The following is a 17632-nucleotide window of genomic DNA, read 5'->3' as shown; positions in this document are numbered from 1 at the left end:
CCGGCGCGGGGGTGGGTCCGGCGGCGGGCTGCGGGGGCGGCTGCGGCGGCGCGGCGGGCTTGAGCAGCCCCGGGGGCAGCTTGGCCGTGCTCCACACGCTGGGCTGCGACGTGATGAGCCACGGCGGGCTGGCCCGCGGCGTGGACGCCACACTCGACACTGCAAAGCAACGCCACACTCGTTAAAATTGAAGCACGCCGCCACACTGCGACTGAAGTAAATTCACAGCGAGTCTCGGACACGCCACTCGATAGCCCCACGCGAAAGCGACCGCGGCCCTCGTGGGGCTTCCCTTGCAGCCGGCCGGGCTTGCCACGGTAAAGCGACAGAAAGCTCAAAAAAACAACTCGACACTTTGAAACAGTGTGCCTGGCCGTACTCACGGCACCGCCGCGCAGCGCGCAGCATTCCTGCAGGACATCATGACGATACTCCGGCAGCCCATAAGCGTCCCTCAGCCTACCTATCGCCCACGGCACTTAGCGTGTGCTGCCGGGCCGGCGGGGCGGGGCGGGGCGGGGCGGGGCGTTCCGTTTTGTCCGGCTATCCCGTATGCCGTCCGCCCAGACCGCGGCTATGCCTGGCTATGCCTGGCTGTGCCGTGCCCGACAGTGATAAGGACCCAACGCCACACGCGATGCGCCGGCTACCGCCGGTACTACATGCTACACCGGTAAATACATTCCCCAGCAAAAAGAATAAAGAAAAAGGTTTATATTGTTTAAGCTTGCCAACGTTAACCCCCCGTGCAGCATGCAAAACCTAACTTGACCTCGCGCTGAACTGGGGGCGTAGACCCTAGAGGACGCCGTGGTGGCGCAGGGCGCGCTGGTGGCGATCAAGACCGGACGACACTTACCTGGCGTGCACTGGTAGTGAGCCTCGAGGTACTTGAGCGTGCCGGGGCACGGGTCCCCGAACATGCTGGTGTGCGCGGCCACGCTGCAGTTCTGCTGCTCGCTACATCTGGAGACACACAGGAACAGGGAAGGGGGGCTCAGCTCCAAGCGGAAACACACACACACACACAAACACAAGGACAAGGCACAGACACTGGATCGGGAAGGCCGTGGATACGGTGGGAGCGGGCAAAGGAAACGAAACGTATTCAGGGGAAATCCATGAAGGCGACGTAAAGGTGACTTTACTTTTTCAGACGTTCGGTTTCATTTGGCGGTGGACGGCAAGGGACAGCGGGGCTGCACGTCGCCGCGGGCCCCGCGCCCCCGGGAGCCAAGCGCACTTAGGTGCGCGGCGGGGCGGCGGGGCACACGAACAAGTGCGGGAGGGAGGCGGCCCGGCCTGGCCAGCAGTGGCGGCACGGCGGCACCGGCCACACCCCACCAACGACCCCTAATTCTACTTGATTACCCGCCGAGTCGCAACACGAGGGGCTTTTTGCTGGGCGCGGCCGCCGCTGCGCTTCCAGTGGCGTGGCTTCCAGTGCGGGGGCGGACGGGACGGGACGACGGCACCGCGCTCGAGAATCATTTTCCTTCCGAGCCAGCGGCCCGGCCCGGCCCGGCCCGCAGCCACCCTCATGTCCACGGCCTGCATTAGGAAGTCGAGTCCGCACTAATATCCGGGCCGGGCCGACTGGCCGAGGGTGGCGGCGTGGCGGCGGCCGAGAAGCGGACGGGGTTGTCCCGCCCCGCGCCGCCGGGGAGGCGGAGGGTGCCGAGGGTGGCGGCGACGACCATGTCGTGTCGGGGCGCTAATGAGAAATAAGCATCCCGCCACCCTGGGGCCTCTCTCCCTCTCTCTCTCTCTCTCTCTCTCTCTCTCTCTCTCTCTCTCTCTCTCTCTCTCTCTCTCTCTCTCTCTCTCTCTCTCTCTCTCTCTCTTTCTGTTTCTCTCCCTCTCTCTCCCGGGTGCCCGGGTCAACCTGACCTCCAATGTGTGCACCGCACCGCGGCAAGACCTCGGCCGTGACGTAACTCGTGGACGACCCCGTCCGGGCCAAGGCGTGGACGCCGCGTCTCCCTGACATTTCCGCCGACACTTTTTTCCCGCCTCGCCTCCCCTTCCTCGTCAGGGCAGGGCGCCCCCCGCAGCACGGCCCGCAGCCCCGCAGCCCCGCAACGCGCGGCGATTCACACACCAACCTTTCCGTCAACGGCCACGGCCGCCACGGCCAGGGGCCAGGGGGCTGATTCCGAGAGTCGTTTTCGTCGCTCTGTCTCTGTCGCACTCACGGGGCGTGCCCTGAAGGTGCGAGGGAGACAGCGATGAAAACGACGCTCGGAATCAGTCTCCAGGTGCGGCGGGCAGCGCGGCCCGGGGCGGGGCCCTCGGCTTGGCCTCTACTGGCCTCTGGCTGGCCTCTAGGCTTGGCCTACTGGCTTGGCCTCTAGGCTTGGCCTCTAGGCTTGGCCTCTAGGCTTGGCCTCTAGGCTTGGCCTCTAGGCTTGGCCTCTAGGCTTGGCCTCTAGGCTTGGCCTCTAGGCTTGGCCTCTAGGCTTGGCCTCTAGGCTTGGCCTCGTGGCTCAGGGCCTTCCCGAACACTGCCCTGGTCGCTCCGTCTCGCTCGCACTCATAGAGGAGGGCGTCCCGCAGGGGTGGGTGGGAGAGAGACAGAGCGACGAGGCACTCTTCGGAATCAACCTGCGCAGCGCCCAACGGGGCGGGCGGCCTTTCCCCAACAGCCCGGCCGCTACGTCTTTGCCCGCACTCCCCAAAAGGAGGGCGTCCCGCAGGGGGGGGGGGGAGCTTGGCCGGACGGGGGCCAAATTTTTTCGGAATTTAACCTGCGCAGCGCCAAGTTAGCGGGATCCTGCCCACTCAGGCCGCGGTACGCAGGTTTCCCGCGGGGCATCGCCAAACGACCCCTCCAACACCACCCCCCCCCGCGCGCGCGCACACACACACAGACATACGCCCCCCTGGCCCCGCCGTGGCGGCCGGCTACTCACGTTACGCTACACAATGGCCGCCCCTCACTGACAATTTAAAGTCCGAGGGGCTGCATACGGCGGGCGGGGCGGGGCGGGGCGGGGCGGAGCAGGGCGGGGCGGGGGGGGCGGGGCGGGCGGGGTGGGGCGGGGCGCTTGCTTTCCGAGTGGAAAGGCACAAGGCACCGAGGCACCGGCACAGAGGCCTGCCCAGGCCGCCAGGCCCACGCCGATAAAGAGCAATGAGAAACGGCTGGCGTCACCGGCAGGGGGCGGGGCGGGGCGGGGCGGGGGCGGGGCGCCTTCGCTCTCATCACCCCTTTCGGCCCTTTCCAATCCAGGTCCCAGGTGGGCTGTGTAGAGGGAGAGAGAGAGAGCACGCCTACGGAGTCGCAAGTCGGAAGGAGGACAGGCTGAGGCCTGTCCGCTGTCAGCCCAGCCGCTCGAACAGCACCCTTGTCTCTCTCGCACTCACGGGGCGCCGCGTGGACCGCGCAGGGGCGCGAGAGAGCGAGAGAGAAACAGAGGACCGTTCAGAATCAGTCCCGGGCCCCGACTCACCTCGACCGTCCGGGCCGGACCCGACCCATCCCGCTCCAAACTGCTCGCTCAGATCAGGCCTGATCAGGCCCGGCCGGCGGGGCCGGATAAGCCAAAGGCCGCGGACTGGGCGATTCGAGTCGATTGGAGTCAAGTCGGCATGCTCGATGCTCCCCTCCCTGCAGAGCCTGCAGAGCCTACAGGGCCTCCGAGAGGCCAAGCCGAGGCCGAGCCAAGGCAGCGCACCAATCCAGAATCCAGTCCATTAATCATCATCAGGAACCGGGGAGGCAGCGAGGCAGCGAGGCACCGCACGGGACATCCAGACAGCGACATCCAGAAACTCGTGTTTCGAGGTGGTCGGCGGGCCGTGGCGGGCCACGGCGGGGCCCCGCGGCCACGGCCAGAAACCACGTAACGCACCGCCGCGACGCCAGGACCGCTATCATTAGAGTTGCATATCATTTCAGCCCCCACTCCACCCACCACCCACCGCGCATCTGCCCTGTCTCTTCATCATTTCCTCGTCCACAGACACACTCACAGACAGACACACGCACACACACAGCGCCACTATTAATACCGACCGCCATGTCCGTCAAATGATGCGGGGCACACACACAGCGACAGTGTACACGGCCGGCCTGGACAAACTCGGCGCGAGCGCGTATTCCAGGGCACAGTGGCGGGCGGGGCCCGGGGCCGCCCGGGGCCCCAGGCACACATACACTCTCCCCCTCTCTCTCACGCACGCACGCACACACACACACACACACACACACACACACACACACACACACACACACACACACACACACACACACACACACACACACACACACACACACACACACGGTCCGGGACGCTTCCAGCCGGCCCACCACAATACGTCTCCCAGATTGCCGACTCCAGCGGTTCCAGCGGAGCGGCCGGGCTCCTAGAGCTCCTCCCTGGAGCCCGCTGGAGCCTCACACGGACCAGTGGCGCCTGCCTGCCTGGCCGGCTGGAGAGACTCGGCCCGCGATTACCCGGGCGAAGCACAGGGCGACGCGAAGAGACTACGCCCCCCCCCCCGCCAGGGATTTTGCGGGCATGGAGGGCCCACCCCTTCGCCGTGCTTCGCCGTGCTCCAGCGCCACCACAGCACTTAGCGCTGATCAAAATGACAGACCCCTTGACTTTCTTGCCGCTTGCTGCGATGGCTTGCTCCGATGGCCACCGCCAAAAGGGACGTCCTTCTAGTCTAGTCCCTCTTAGAGGCGGAGGCCAAGCCCGGCCAAGCTCAGCCAAGCCGACCCTCGGCCGGCTAAGCAGCTAAAGCAACCAGCCAGCCACCCACGAGCACTGTTTTATGCAAATGCGAGCGGCCGCGGTTCCCGAACAGCGCCTTCGTCGCCGTCTCTCTCGCACCCCAGCGTCCCGCGGGGACCGGCGGGGGCGCGAGAGAGAGACGGAGCGACCAAGCAGGCCAGCCGCACAGTGGGCCAGAAGACCGGTGGAGGCGGACAAAACTCTAGACGCGTTTCGAGCTCCAGCGTCGCTCAATGGGACTCGAATCGAACGTGTGACCCCACCAATGGATTGCTCTGCGAACGAGGAATCCATTGGTGGGGCCACACGTTCGGTTCGAGTCCTGTTTAGCGACTCTGGAGCTCAAAACGCGTCTAGAGTTTTGGCCGCCTCCACCGGTCTTCTGGCCCACTGTGAGCCGAGGCCAGCGCCGCGGCGGCGGTTACTGGGTTGACGCAACGGCGACACATAGCGCGCCGGGCAAAAACGGCCGGCGATTGCGGGGGACACTAACGGTCTGTCTCTCTCGCACTCGAACGGGCCGTTCGGACCGCCCCGCGAGTGCGAGAGAGACAGACAGACCTCCCAGTGCAGGCCGAGCCCTTCGCCAAGCCCTCGCGCCGCGGCCGGAGCATTCCGCGCGGGTCAGCCTCACTCCCTCCGAGCGCGCTCACGATCGTAAAGCGAATTTCAAAGAAAAAAAAAGAGAGAAAAGAAAAAAGCGAATAAAAAAAATGGCGCCAAATGGCGGCGGCGGAAGTAAGCCCGGGGCTCAATTCCGGCGGCAATTCCCCCCGCGATTGGCCGATCGGCCGCACATCTTTCCATAAAAGGAAATAAAAGACAAGGACGCTCCACTGGCACACTTCCGATCTGGTTTTAACTAATTCTTGCCGGGCCCTCGGCTCTCTGGAGGAGGAGAAGGGGGGGGGGGAAGAGACGAGGGTTGCTAGGCAACGCCGGGAAATGGGGACCAGCAGGAGGGCAGGTGGCCAATTATCGCCACAGTAAAACGCCATCCGCGGGGAAAAAGGTGGAAAAAAAAGGTCGCCGAATCGCGGAAAACGTCAACAGGGCGGCGCAAATCGGGGCGCACTCTCAGACTCCCTCTCTGTCGCACTCGCGGGGCGCCCCGCAGGCCGCGCAGGCCCCGCGGGGGTGCGAGAGAGACAGACCACCCTTGGCCGCCGTGACACAGTATCCGCAAATCATTACCGAACCCAATCCGCCCGCCCTGGACCGGCCCGCCCGCCAATTTCCAATTCCGATGGCACTGCTGCACTGCTGTCCGGTTAATTCTGGCCATTTGCCGGTACAGTGGCTGGGCAGCGGGCCGCGCCATCCCTCTGTCTGTCTCTGTCGCTCGCGCGAGGGGCCATGGCCGAGCGACGAGGACGCCGATGGAGCCGCCTCGGACTCCTTGTGTCGGACCGTTGCACCACGGCGCCGTCCCGCCGGTCCCGCCGTCCGCAAACGTGTCAGCGCGCCGTGTTCCAGTGGGCAGCACACCGCCACTCCGCCGCAGCAGCAGATCAACAGATCCACCGGTTTATTCGGTGTGTACTTGGCCGAGCACGCTACCGAACGCCATTACCATCATTCTCCGCGTCTGTCTGTCTGTCTGTCGTCTGTCCGTCCGTCCGCCAGGCGCCGCATGCAAGCGATGCACCACCACAAGCAATCACTTTCTGCAAAATGACTTTTCGCGCCTCTTTCCTTTTGTTTTCCCCTTCGCCTTCGAATTTCCGCCTCTCTCTCTCTCTTCCTCGCGCGGGGCGGGCGCCCTCGGCCGAATCGCTGGCGTGTCGTCACCGGGCGCGCCCTGCAGCCCTGCGGGGCCCTGCAGCGCCCGGCGCCATCGGCCATGATGAATGTTTGTGGGGGCAAAGTCAACCAGTGGCAAGGGAATAACATTTTCCTTTCCGGGCTGGAGGAGGGAGGGGGAGGGGAAGAATCCAGCCAAACAAAATCCGCGACCGTCGGGGCAGGGGCAGGGACAGCTCAGCGGCGGGGACGGCGTAGGACAGGGAAGCCAATGGCGCTGGCGCTCAGGACCGCATCTCCATGTCACTGTACTCCTGCGAGGCGCCCCTCCCGATTGGTGGTCGCCCTGCGATCAATCTTACACTGTGTTCCCGGCCCGCCCGGCCCGCCGAGGGGGGGCAAGGCGAGGCCCCCAAGGTGTGCGTGTCCTTGCCCGCGACCCAACTTGCCCAAAACGGTGCGACTCCACTCTCCCCCCCTCTCCGCGCGAGGCTTTTTGCAGACAGGTGAAAAATGACAGGTAGCAAGGACCCGGCCGGGGGGCGCAGTGTTTGTAATATAGTCGCAACCCTGCGGGGGGCGGGGGCGGCAGCGGGGGCGGCAGCGGGGGCGGCAGCGGGGGCGGCAGCGGGGGCGGCAGCGGGGGCGGTGTCAGACATCGCCTCCCCATTTAACCCGGATTCCCTTCGCGAGCAGCAGCACCAGGACTGCGGTACGAAAACAGAGGGGGCGGCGGGGCTCGAAGCGGGGGCTGCCGGGGCCCAGGGGGGCCGTGGGCAGAGCACAGCCAGGGCCACAGCCAGGGCACCGCCAGGCCGTGGCTAGCACAACAAGGCCCCGACCCAGTCCGAACAGCAGCGCCGCGCCACCGTGCCGAACCGCGCCAAAAAACGACCCCGTCAGAGAAACCCGCTGCAAAGATCCAAAAAGCCACGGCGCCTCCGAAACGGCCTCGCCTTTCAGTGCGACGCCGGAACGCCAGGCGCACAGTGGGCCAGAAGACCGGTGGAGGCGGCCAAAACTCTAGACGCGTTTTGAGCTCCAGCGTCGTTAAATGGGGCTCGAACCGAACGTGTGACCCCATCAATGGATTGCTCTCCGAACGAGGAATCCATTGGTGGGGTCACACGTTCGGTTCGAGTCCCATTTAGCGACTCTGGCGCTCAAAACGCGTCAAGAGTTTCGTCCGCCTCCGCCGGTCTTCTGGCCCACTGTGAGGCGGCGCCACCTGCCGCTTTCCTCGCCCGGCGCGGCAGACAACGAACTGGAAAAAGGCGAGAGCGAAAACGGAAAAAAGGAAGGCGGCGGCACGCGCCCCAACGCCACCCTCCTTCCAACAAGCTCCTCATTTAATCGCAGCGAATGTAATTGAAGCGCGGGGGTACCCAGAGCACTGCCACGCCACTGCCACGGCACTGCCACTGCCACACCCCAAGGGGCCGACGGCCGGCCACCCCTTCAGACATTTTCGCGAATCTTGCCTTTATTTATTGCCGGACTTATTTAATTGCACCCACCCCTCCTGCGTGACGTCACACCTGTGTCGGTGCCGCCAACAACAACAGCAGCAAGAGCCGCAGGGGAATTTTTCAGCGCGCCGCCACACTGTTTCCCAGCTTAGTCGGCGCCTTGTTAATATGTGCTAGCTGTCCCACCCCTCCGCGCGGCCAGGCGGAAAATTGCTACTTTTCTTCAGCTTTGGTGAAAGCGAGAAAACGCGCGGCGCGGCTGTAGGGCTGCGTGCGGGGAGAGGAGGGCGACGACGGGGAGGGCGCGCGGCGTGCCGGAGCCGCCTCCGGCCGCCCCGGGCCGCGCATCCAGTGCACCCCCGCGGTGCGCTAGTTGTTTCCACGACTATCACGGGGCCTAATGTATCGCTTCGCTAAGTGGGTGCAGATCGTATACACAGTTGGGCGGGGCTCGTAACCGAGCGGAATACAGCGCAGAGGAGGAAGCGCCGCGCCCCGCCCCCCCCGCCCCGCCCCACCCCGCCCCGCCCCGCCCCGACCGATACAGCGGATTTCCCGCCACTGATTGCTGTGCAAATCGGCCTGACAACCCCCCGCATCTGCACCACCTAGCGCAGCGCGGCGCCCCATTGGCAAATTTGCAGGCACGCAAACACACTGCTCGGTGCAGCTGCAGGCGAAACTGCAGGCGAAACTGCAGGCGAAACTGCAGGCCGGCCGACTCGGCTACAGTGTCGTTGCGTTCAGTAATATTCATCTACAAATTTCATTGTCAAACTTGAAAATTGGTGCTCGCCGAATTTCCGCCCCACTTTCGGAAGTCTTTCCCTCTCTCTCTCTCTCTCTCTCTCTCTCTCTCTCTCCTCCAGTGCCGTGGCGTCGCCCCGCGGAGCGAGGCTCGCGAGGGCGCGAGGGGAAGTCCCCGGCAGGCCGATTGCCAACAGAGCCTCTCTCTCTCTCTCGCACCCTCGCACCCCACGCATGGCCGCGTACGAGTGCGACAGAGACGGGGCGAGGCCCGCGCGGCGTCAGCCCCTTGCCGAGCAATTTCGGTGGCGCCTTCAAGCGAGGGTTCGTTACGGGGAAGCAGCAGAGCGATGGCTGGAGCAGCCTGGAGCAGCCTGGAGCAGGCAGGAGTCTCCTTGACGGAGGACGGCACAACAGCAGCGACAACACACACGTTAATCAATACGTACCTAGAGGCCTCGGCCAGAGCGAGCACACTCGAAGAACAAAACGCCACGCCATGCTGGCAAACCCCTCGGCAAACCCCACGGCAAAACCCAAAGGCAAACCCGGCACACAAAACACGGCGCCGACGCGGCCGGCCCACATCGGCGCCCCCGCGGGGCACGCGGCCCCATGCCAAGCTCCCTGGGCAGCCCTGGGCCCCAGAGCGGCCCGCCGTACCTGGTCGCTTGGGTCTGGGGGTCGTCGGGGACCTTTGCCCCAGGTGGGGCCCTCGCTGGGGCACTCGCTGGGGCACCCTGGTCGCGCGCTCCGTGGTCGGAGGCGAAGGAGACCACCAGGGCGGTGCGGCCATGCAGTGGTACTGCACCTCAACGTACTTGGCCGTGTCGGGACACGGGTCGCCGAACACGGCCGCGGACACGTTTACGGAGCAGTGGCTCGCGTGGCCACATCTGCAATAACAAACAACAACAACAACAGGGTGGCCGGCGCGGAGCCGTGCACGGCGGCAGGCACACGCACGCGCGCACGCGCGCACACACACACACACACACACACACACACACACACACACACACACACACTCAAAGCCCAAAGCGAGCGGCCCGCGCCGGCCCCGGCGTGCGAGAGAGACAGGGCGCCCCCCGCGCCGCCACTCTCATCTCATTTAAACGGCCTCCCCTGAACATCGAATCCCCCAACCTGTCAACGTGCACGACAAACACACACACGCACGCACTCGCTCTCACACACGCACGCCACAAAAAGCCCCCGAAGCGCCTTTCAAGGTTCGGTTATTTCGGTGCTGCCGACTGGCAAGAAGTCCCGGTCCGGCCGCGGCAGTTACAAACGAGCGACATTTCAATCCCATCACGGGCTAAGTGGTGCTAGGCGCCACACGTGCCGAGCGGCGCGTTCGAGGCTCCGTCTCTGTCGCACTCACGGCCCGGCCCGAGGGGCCCCGAGGGGTGCGAGAGAGACGCCGCGGCCCACGCAGCAGCGCCGCTTTGAGCAGAGCGCGGGCCTGCCTGTCACGCCCCCGCCAGGACGGCCAGGACGGCCACTTCAGGCAGCATCCCCGCCACCGCCGTGCCGGTGCCACGCCGCCATCCACATTGCATGCTCCTTCATTATGGACGCCGCGATGACCGACGGCGGGCTGACGTCAGCCACCTAGGCCGCCCCGTCGGCCACCCCCGCCTGGCCGTCCGGAAGCCCCGAGGCCGCCCACCAGGCCGTCCCCGAGACCAGCCACCCCCGGGCCAAAAACCCCCGGCCACCCCCCCGCCAAAACCAGCCCCGCCCGGGACCGGGCCGGCCACCCGCACCCAAAGGGTTCGGCGCCGCCCCGCCCCCCGGGGACCGGGCCAGGGGGGCAGTCCGCGCCGCCCCACAAGGGGGTAAAACTGCCCTGTCCACCCCGCCCCATCCCCGCCGCCCGCCCCGCCCCGCCAAGGAGGGACAGGGTCATTGTGGGTCAGTGGGTCGGCACGTCGCGCTGCTGCCGCCGCTGGAGCACAAAGCAGTCCAGGCTGAGGAAAGGCTGAGACGAGTGTCAGCCGGAAGATACATAGAGACGCCGCGGCGACGCTGCCGAGTCACAGATGAGTCGAGAGAGAGAGAGACGGCACTGCTCGACAAAGGTCGGGGGTCGCGCGGGGCAGTCCAGGGCAGAGGGATGGAGGGCCTTGGAGGACGGCCTAAGGGTTGGAGCTCCGAGGACGGTCCGAGGACGGGCTACACCGGCCGAGACACCGGGCTACACAGAGATTCGGCCGAGCAAACTCTGTCCCCGCCCCGCTCAAATGAGCAAACTTGCGAGTCTGCATAGAAACGAACAACCTTCGAGAAAAACTAATTATTTTACATGACAGTGTGCTGGTCAGGCGAAAGGCCCGCCCGCCTCAAAGTCCTCAAAGGCGGAAGAATGCCGCACACCTTGTCGCAACCCCCTCGCGACCCCCGCGGAGAGAAAAGGGAGAAATTAAAAACAAGCCCCCTTATCCCGGCAGGTTTCAGCGAAAAAATGTGCACGCCCTGCCGGGCCCTGCCCGCCTCCCTCTCACCTCGGTCAGTCACACTTCCTCGAAAAACATTTCCAATTTAAAGTTTATTGGCGACACAGGGGGAGGGGAGGGGGGGTTGCGTGTTGCAGGCATTCTTCGGCGGCGCGCGCAACCCCCCGCCGTCCCCGCCCCGGACAGCCCCGCGGCACGACAAAGGAAAAAGGAAAGTCTTCCTTACTGCCGATTAAGCTTTCCCATTTTCCTCGGACGGGAGCACGTTCGCGAAACGAGCACGGCGACGTCGTGTGGCCCTGGCCCTGGCACATCACTATTCCATTCCAGTCGAAGCATCAGCCAAAACTTGGCGATGTTTCGCGGGCACGGAACGCGGCACGCCCCTAGATTTGGCGCGCAAAACCGCCGCCAACGTTTTCCCATTTTCAGGACGGGAGCACGTTCGCAAACGAGGGACTGCAAACGTCGTGGGGCCCTCTGCCCCGGGGCACCCCACCGATTCCATTCCAGTCCGAAGCCGTCGGGGCCCAAAACTTGGCGTTTTCGCGGGCATGGACTCGAACCCGCGGTGCCCGCCCCTAGGTTTTGGCGCGCAAACCCGCGCCAGACGGGTCCAAAAACGATTCAGGGAGGCCGCTGCACCAGGACTCAAAGCGCGCTGGGGCCCCCTGGTCTTCTGGCCCACTGTGCCCTCCGCCGAGGCCGTCTTCGGCGACTCCCGGCGCCGCGATTTTTGGAACCCCCTCCCCGCTCGGCGTGCCCCGCGCCCCGCCCACACAGTGCCGCGGGCGGCGGGGGCGGCGTACGCGCACCGAGGCACCAAGGAACAGCAAGGCACTCATTACTTCCATTCTCTTTCTCGTCCGTCGGCCCGAAAAAAGGGGGACTGATTTGGCTAGCAAAGCAGCAGCAGCAAGGCAGCACGGCCCGCCTCGAGCCTCGCCTCGCCGGCCTCGGCCAAAAGGGCGACTTTGCCTTGCCTGCCTCGCCTGCCCTGCTTCCCCGCCCCAATACCGCGACGCGGCGCACACTTTCGGCGCCCAAGTATTCGGTTACACTGCTTTGTGCGCCAAAACAAACTGTTGCGCCATTATTTCGACAAAAAGCGGCGCTATGAACACGAGAGCTACGCATTACCCCCATTCCGCCGCCCCACCCGCGCCCCGCTAAAGAATTACCTGCCTAATGACCTTGCTACGCCTTGCTCGAGATGCGCGCCCGTTAACTACAACAACACCACCGCGCACTTTTACCCCCCCCCCTCTTTTTTCCATTTTTATTTCTCCTTTCTTTTCTTGCCATTTCTCCTTGCCGGCCACGCTGGTTTGTTGGCTGGCTGCCTGCATGGCTGGCCGCAGGGAAAACGCACCGGCCGTTATTCGCAAGCCTCACCGTGCAGCAATATAGGAAAACCGTCCGATTAACGCAGCCGCGCGGCGCCGGCAGAGGCGCCCCCCTCCCTCCCTCTCTCTCTCTCTCTCTCTCTCTCTCTCTCTCTCTCTCTCTCTCTCTCTCTCTCTCTCGCCCTCTTGGAATGTTCATCCCCCGTCTCTCTCATTACCAGCCCTTTGTGTGGCCGCCCCGTTCAAGGGGCCATTCCAGCGAGTGGCGTCGCGGCGGTGGTCGCGGCGGCACACGCGACAACAAGCAACATCAACGTTTAAAAAGGCCAAAAAAAAAAATTATTTTAATTACATTTCGGCCCCAAAAATAACAAGAGAAAGGGAAAGAAGCAAGAAAAGAACAAACAACAAATGAGCACTAACGCACGCAAGCCAAAACGCGGACGAAGTAACAATTTTTTTTAGGAGGGGGTGGGGGTGGTGGTGCGAGGAGCTATTATAACTTATTTTTGCCGACCTGTGCGAAAAAGCCGGAAAACGACAGTAGCGCTCGCCGGCAGACGTCACTCTGCCTGATTCTAATTTCATCAACATCATTTTCGGCGTCGCCAGAGACCCGGGGACGGCCGCGTCCCCGGAGGAGGGGGGAAGTGGGAGGGGGGGGGGGGGCAGAATTGGCGGGGCGTCGGCTCGGAGCACCGTTGCGGGAGGCGCGGTGCAAACATTTAAATTTTAAAACATCAATATCGTCCCGGGGGGGTAGAGGGGGGACGGACAGACAGACAGACAGACAGACAGACGGGCGGACGGACGCGGCGAGCAGCAAGGGGCGGCAGGGCGGCGCCTCCGCAATGGCGCGAAATTAAAGGCAAACAGCGACCGAAAAATTTACTATTCATTCGGAGCGGCCGAACTATAAGCAGGCCGCCCCGCACGGCACAGGCCGAGGCAGAGGCCCTTGACCCAGAGCCGCGCCAAATGAGAATTTCGGCGGCCGGCATAGCGCAGCATAGCGCAGCATAGCGCCAAAAGCGGCGAAAAGCAGAAATGAGCGGCCAGAAAATGAAGACGGGGGGAAAAAAGGGAAATGAGAGGGATCCGAACACAAGGGGGAAAGCGAAACGAAAAAATGTATTTGCTTGTCGGGGCGCAGGGCGCGCAGGCCGGCGGGGGGCATATATTGACCGACCTGGGGGCCGCGGCCTGCCTTGCCTTGCCTGCCGCGCGTCGTCGTCGAGCCCCCCGCCGAACGCTCGGGGCGGATTTCGGCCAAGAGAGCCGAACGAGGCGAGCGAGCCGAGAGAAAGGAAATGATTCATAGCGGAGGCACGACGCAAATTAGAAGGCCGGGATGAATCTATCCGAGGGGCCGGCCGGTCCAGGGCGCCGTCGCCGCGGCGCGCCCAGCGGGAAAAAAGGGAAAAGGGTGGAAGGGGTGCGGGGGAAAAGGGAAAAGAGGGGGAAAGAATGAAAGAAAGTTGGTCGGAAGTGTCGACGCGGGTAATAGAATAAGGTGTCGTGCCGCCCCCGCCGCCCCCGCCGCGCTGCCCTGCAGGGCCCCGCCATCGCCATCGCACGGCACCTGGCCGGCCGGCCGGCATCGATAGCGGTTCAACTACCACACGAGTCAGCACGGCAATACACTAATAATGGCGAAATAAAAATGACCCATTTTCAAAAAAATTAAGAAAATACTGCGCGGAGGGGGTGTTCATTCTGTTGAGGCGAAACGAGGGCGTAGAACACGAGCCCCGGTGCAAAGGGCGACGGTGGTGGGATGGTGTGGGGGTGGAGGAGTGAGAGAGAGAAGGACAGAGCGAGAGTGCTGCGCCGAGCTGCGCACTGTGCCAGAGCACGCCGAAGCACGCTGGAGCCTCCAGGCCGCTCCAGGCTCCAGGCCCTGACCGCGCCGTGCCGATATTGAGAAGGAGGCTGATTGATTCCGGCGTGGCTCCAGCGAGACGCACCGCAAAAGAGAGGAGAGGCAACGCCACATAGCGCAGAGCGAGAGAAAGAGAGGGCAAAAAAGAACACGGTGAGGCAGTACGAGAGCGCAGGAATCGGCGCGACGCGACCCCCACCCCACCCTCCGCGCCCCAGGTGACGCGAAATGTCACACTTTTAGGGGGCCGTATCTCGTGAACTCGCCAGCCGTCTTATTGCACCCGGCCGGGAGGAAAAATTCGGGGAAATTCAGGGAAATTTCGGAAAAATCCGTTTTGCGTGCGCGAGTCGCCCCAGGGCTGCTGTCTGCTGCTCCTCGTCCTCACGCACTGCCTCTGAAATCCGTCATCGTCTCGCCCCGAGCCGCCACGCCCACACACACGCACACACACACAGACACACGCACACACGCACGCACCGATATATCGACACCTCAAACGTCCCCGTCGGTCCCCGCACGCCAGCCGAGGCCGCCCGTCCAACTATTCGACGTGGATGTCATCGTGCAGGGGCGGAGCGGCGGAGTGACAGTGCGGCTCGACGCCGAGAGTCGCGTCTCCGTCGTCGCTCCGTCTCCCTCGCACCCACACGCGACGCCCCGCGAGTGCGAGAGAGACGGCAGGGCTGCCGGCGGGGCGACAGCGAGGCCCGTTTCGAGAGGATCCGCGCGTCAGCTGGCGTCAGCCTACCCGGGGCACTCGCAGGCACTCGTCGGCGGGGAGAGGCGCGCGTCAGTCACCGCGACACCGACACCGGGACACCGGGACGGCGCGCCGCGGCCGAGACAATGCGGCAGGACGGCCGCCCGCAGCGCTGCACAGTGGGCCAGAAGACGCCGGTGCAGGCGGAAAAAACTCTGGACGCGTTTTGAGCTCCAGAGTCGCTGAATGGGACTCGAACCGAACGTGTGACCCCACCAATGGATTGCTCTCCGAACGAGGAATCCATTGGTGGGGTCACACTCACGGGTCGAGGCCTGTTTAGCGACTCTGGAGCTCAAAACGCGTCTAGAGTTTTGTCCGCCCCCACCGGTCTTCTGGCCCACTGTGCGCTGCAGTGCCTGCAGCCCACTCACTGCTGCACACCTGCGCCGTCGCTGGCGAGACAAACGCCCTCTCCGGGCGATTTTCCTGTTTCCTCAGGTTTTCCTTTCCCCCGCCGCTCGCGGTTTGGTGCGTCGACTGGCGGCGGGTTTATCACTCGGAATTGATAGACAAGAAAAGGGGAAGCCCCGACGCGGCGCGCTGCTTCCGCTGGTACACTGGTGCCGATGCCATTTCGCCGCCGCCAACTTTACAGCAAAAGTTGCCCTTCGCGCCGCTCGGCCGCGCAGCGCGCCGTGTCGTACGTCGTACTTCATTTTCCCCGCTGCTCGCCGCCCCGCCGCCTTCCTGGTGCCAATTACTGGGGCCATATACCATCGTGTGACGCAAACTCCTTGTCAGCACGGCCACCGCCCCGCCCCGCCCCGCGCGCCGCGGACCGTGAAGTCGCTGCGAGTTACGCCCGGGACAGCCAGAGGACCGAGAGGGCCCTACGACTATCAGTGGAGCACTCGGGTAGAAAAAGCGCCCCAAAAGCAGTAAGACCGGCGCACAGTGGATTTGCCAGAAGACCGACGGAGGCGGCCAAAACTCTAGACGCGATTTGAGCTCCAGAGTCGCTAAGCAGGACTCGAACCGAACGTGTGACCCCACCAATGGATTCCTCGTTCGGAGAGCAATCCATTGATGGGGTCGCACGTTTGGTTCGAGTCCCGCTTAGCGACTCTGGAGCTCAAAACGCGTCCGGGATTTTGACCGCCTCCGGTCCCCTTGCGTTCCCGCCGTTTTCGCCAACAAGTGAAATGGACTACTCGGTGCATGGAGGCTGCACGGAGGGCTTTTACACCACCCTGAATAAGTGAGGCCGGTAGCCTTCCAGCCTGCCTGGCGGTGGCCTGGCGGTGGCGGGGCAGTACCCCGTGTGGGGCCCGCCACTTAGGGACCATCCCTAATGCAGGCGCGCCATTAAAATAATCGCGGCGCTGCACTGGGGGGAGGGGGAGGGGAGGGGGCGCCTCGCAGCGGATGGGCCGGCCGAAGCAGCGCCTGATTTATGCCCAGGGATTGCATTTACTTTTATGTCACCCCGCCATTAATAATGGCCTGTTTCGGTTCCTATCGGTTTAATACTCTGTATACTCTACACTGTGCCGTGCGCTACGCGACGCTGCGCGGCGCTCCGGCGGCGGAACCGCTATCAGATTCGATGCTGCAGCTAGAATATGCACTGTCCACACACACACACACCAACACACGCGACAATGAAGCAGCTATCTATCGCACGGCATCTATACGCCATCCGGGCAGACCGACATTCGGCAGACAGACCCACGACCAGCGCGGCGCAGCGGGGCCCCAAAACGCGTCCGTTCCGACAAAGATACGCCCCTTTCCCGTGCAGCAGACTAAACCAAAACCAGGGCCCGACACAGTGGGCCAGAAGACCGGCGGGCGGAGGCGGACAAAACTCTAGACGCGTTCTGAGCTCCAGATTCGCGAAATGGGACTCGAATCGAACGTGTGACCCCTCCAATGGACTGCTCTCCGAACGAGGAATCCATTGGTGGGGTCACAATCTCGGTTCGAGACATGCTTAGCGACTCTGGAGCTCAAAACGCGTTTGGGATTTTGACCGCCTCCACCGGTCTTCTGGCTCACTGTACGGCCCCTTCGCGCACCGACCGACAGCGCGGGACGAGCGCAGCGTAATCCACGCCACCGTAATCTTAAAAGCGTTCGCTGCTGCCCCCGCAGGCCGGCGGTCCCGCGGCCCGCGACGCCCAGACGAGGCGGGCGACCCCCCGGTGCCGGCAGCACCGTAAACACCAGCGCGCCAGCCTCCCTTTCACCGCGCGGCGCACGCGGTGTGGAGCACGCGGTGTGGAGCAAGGAGCGATAAGGCCCACTTAGCGCACTTTTCCGACTCAATCCCGCTGACGGACAAGGACGCACGGCAGCCACACTGCTAATCTCGCAAATAAAGCGAAAAGACGCGCGGCGCGCGATAGTCGGCCTCATTTGCATAATCCCGCCAAATCAGGCCGGTCCGCTTCCGCCTTGCAAACGCACGCAGCGCGCGCACACTGTCGATTCGCAGTTGGCGGGCCTGCCAGGCCTGCCAGGCGCGACTAGGGT

The 17632-nt window shown here is 64.0% G+C and overlaps 1 protein-coding gene across 1 annotated transcript in view; it reads right to left on the bottom strand.

Moving 5' to 3' along the window:
- LOC117652000 (latrophilin Cirl-like) overlaps positions 1-17632 on the bottom strand; it is a 109719-nt gene that overhangs the window by 486 nt on the left and 91601 nt on the right. Inside the window, exons 5-6 of the mRNA XM_034396626.1 lie at positions 860-966; positions 27-159 (exon numbers count right to left, since the gene is read on the bottom strand). Coding sequence (XP_034252517.1) covers positions 27-159; positions 860-966 — 240 coding nt within the window. The remainder of the gene's footprint in view (positions 1-26; positions 160-859; positions 967-17632) is intronic.

Source organism: Thrips palmi, unplaced genomic scaffold (genome assembly GCF_012932325.1).
Source record: "Thrips palmi isolate BJ-2018 unplaced genomic scaffold, TpBJ-2018v1 HiC_scaffold_6, whole genome shotgun sequence".
NCBI classification, from domain to species: Eukaryota; Metazoa; Arthropoda; class Insecta; order Thysanoptera; family Thripidae; genus Thrips; species Thrips palmi.
Note: the sequence above shows the minus strand (reverse complement) of the source record. Positions and strands in the feature narration are given on the sequence as shown.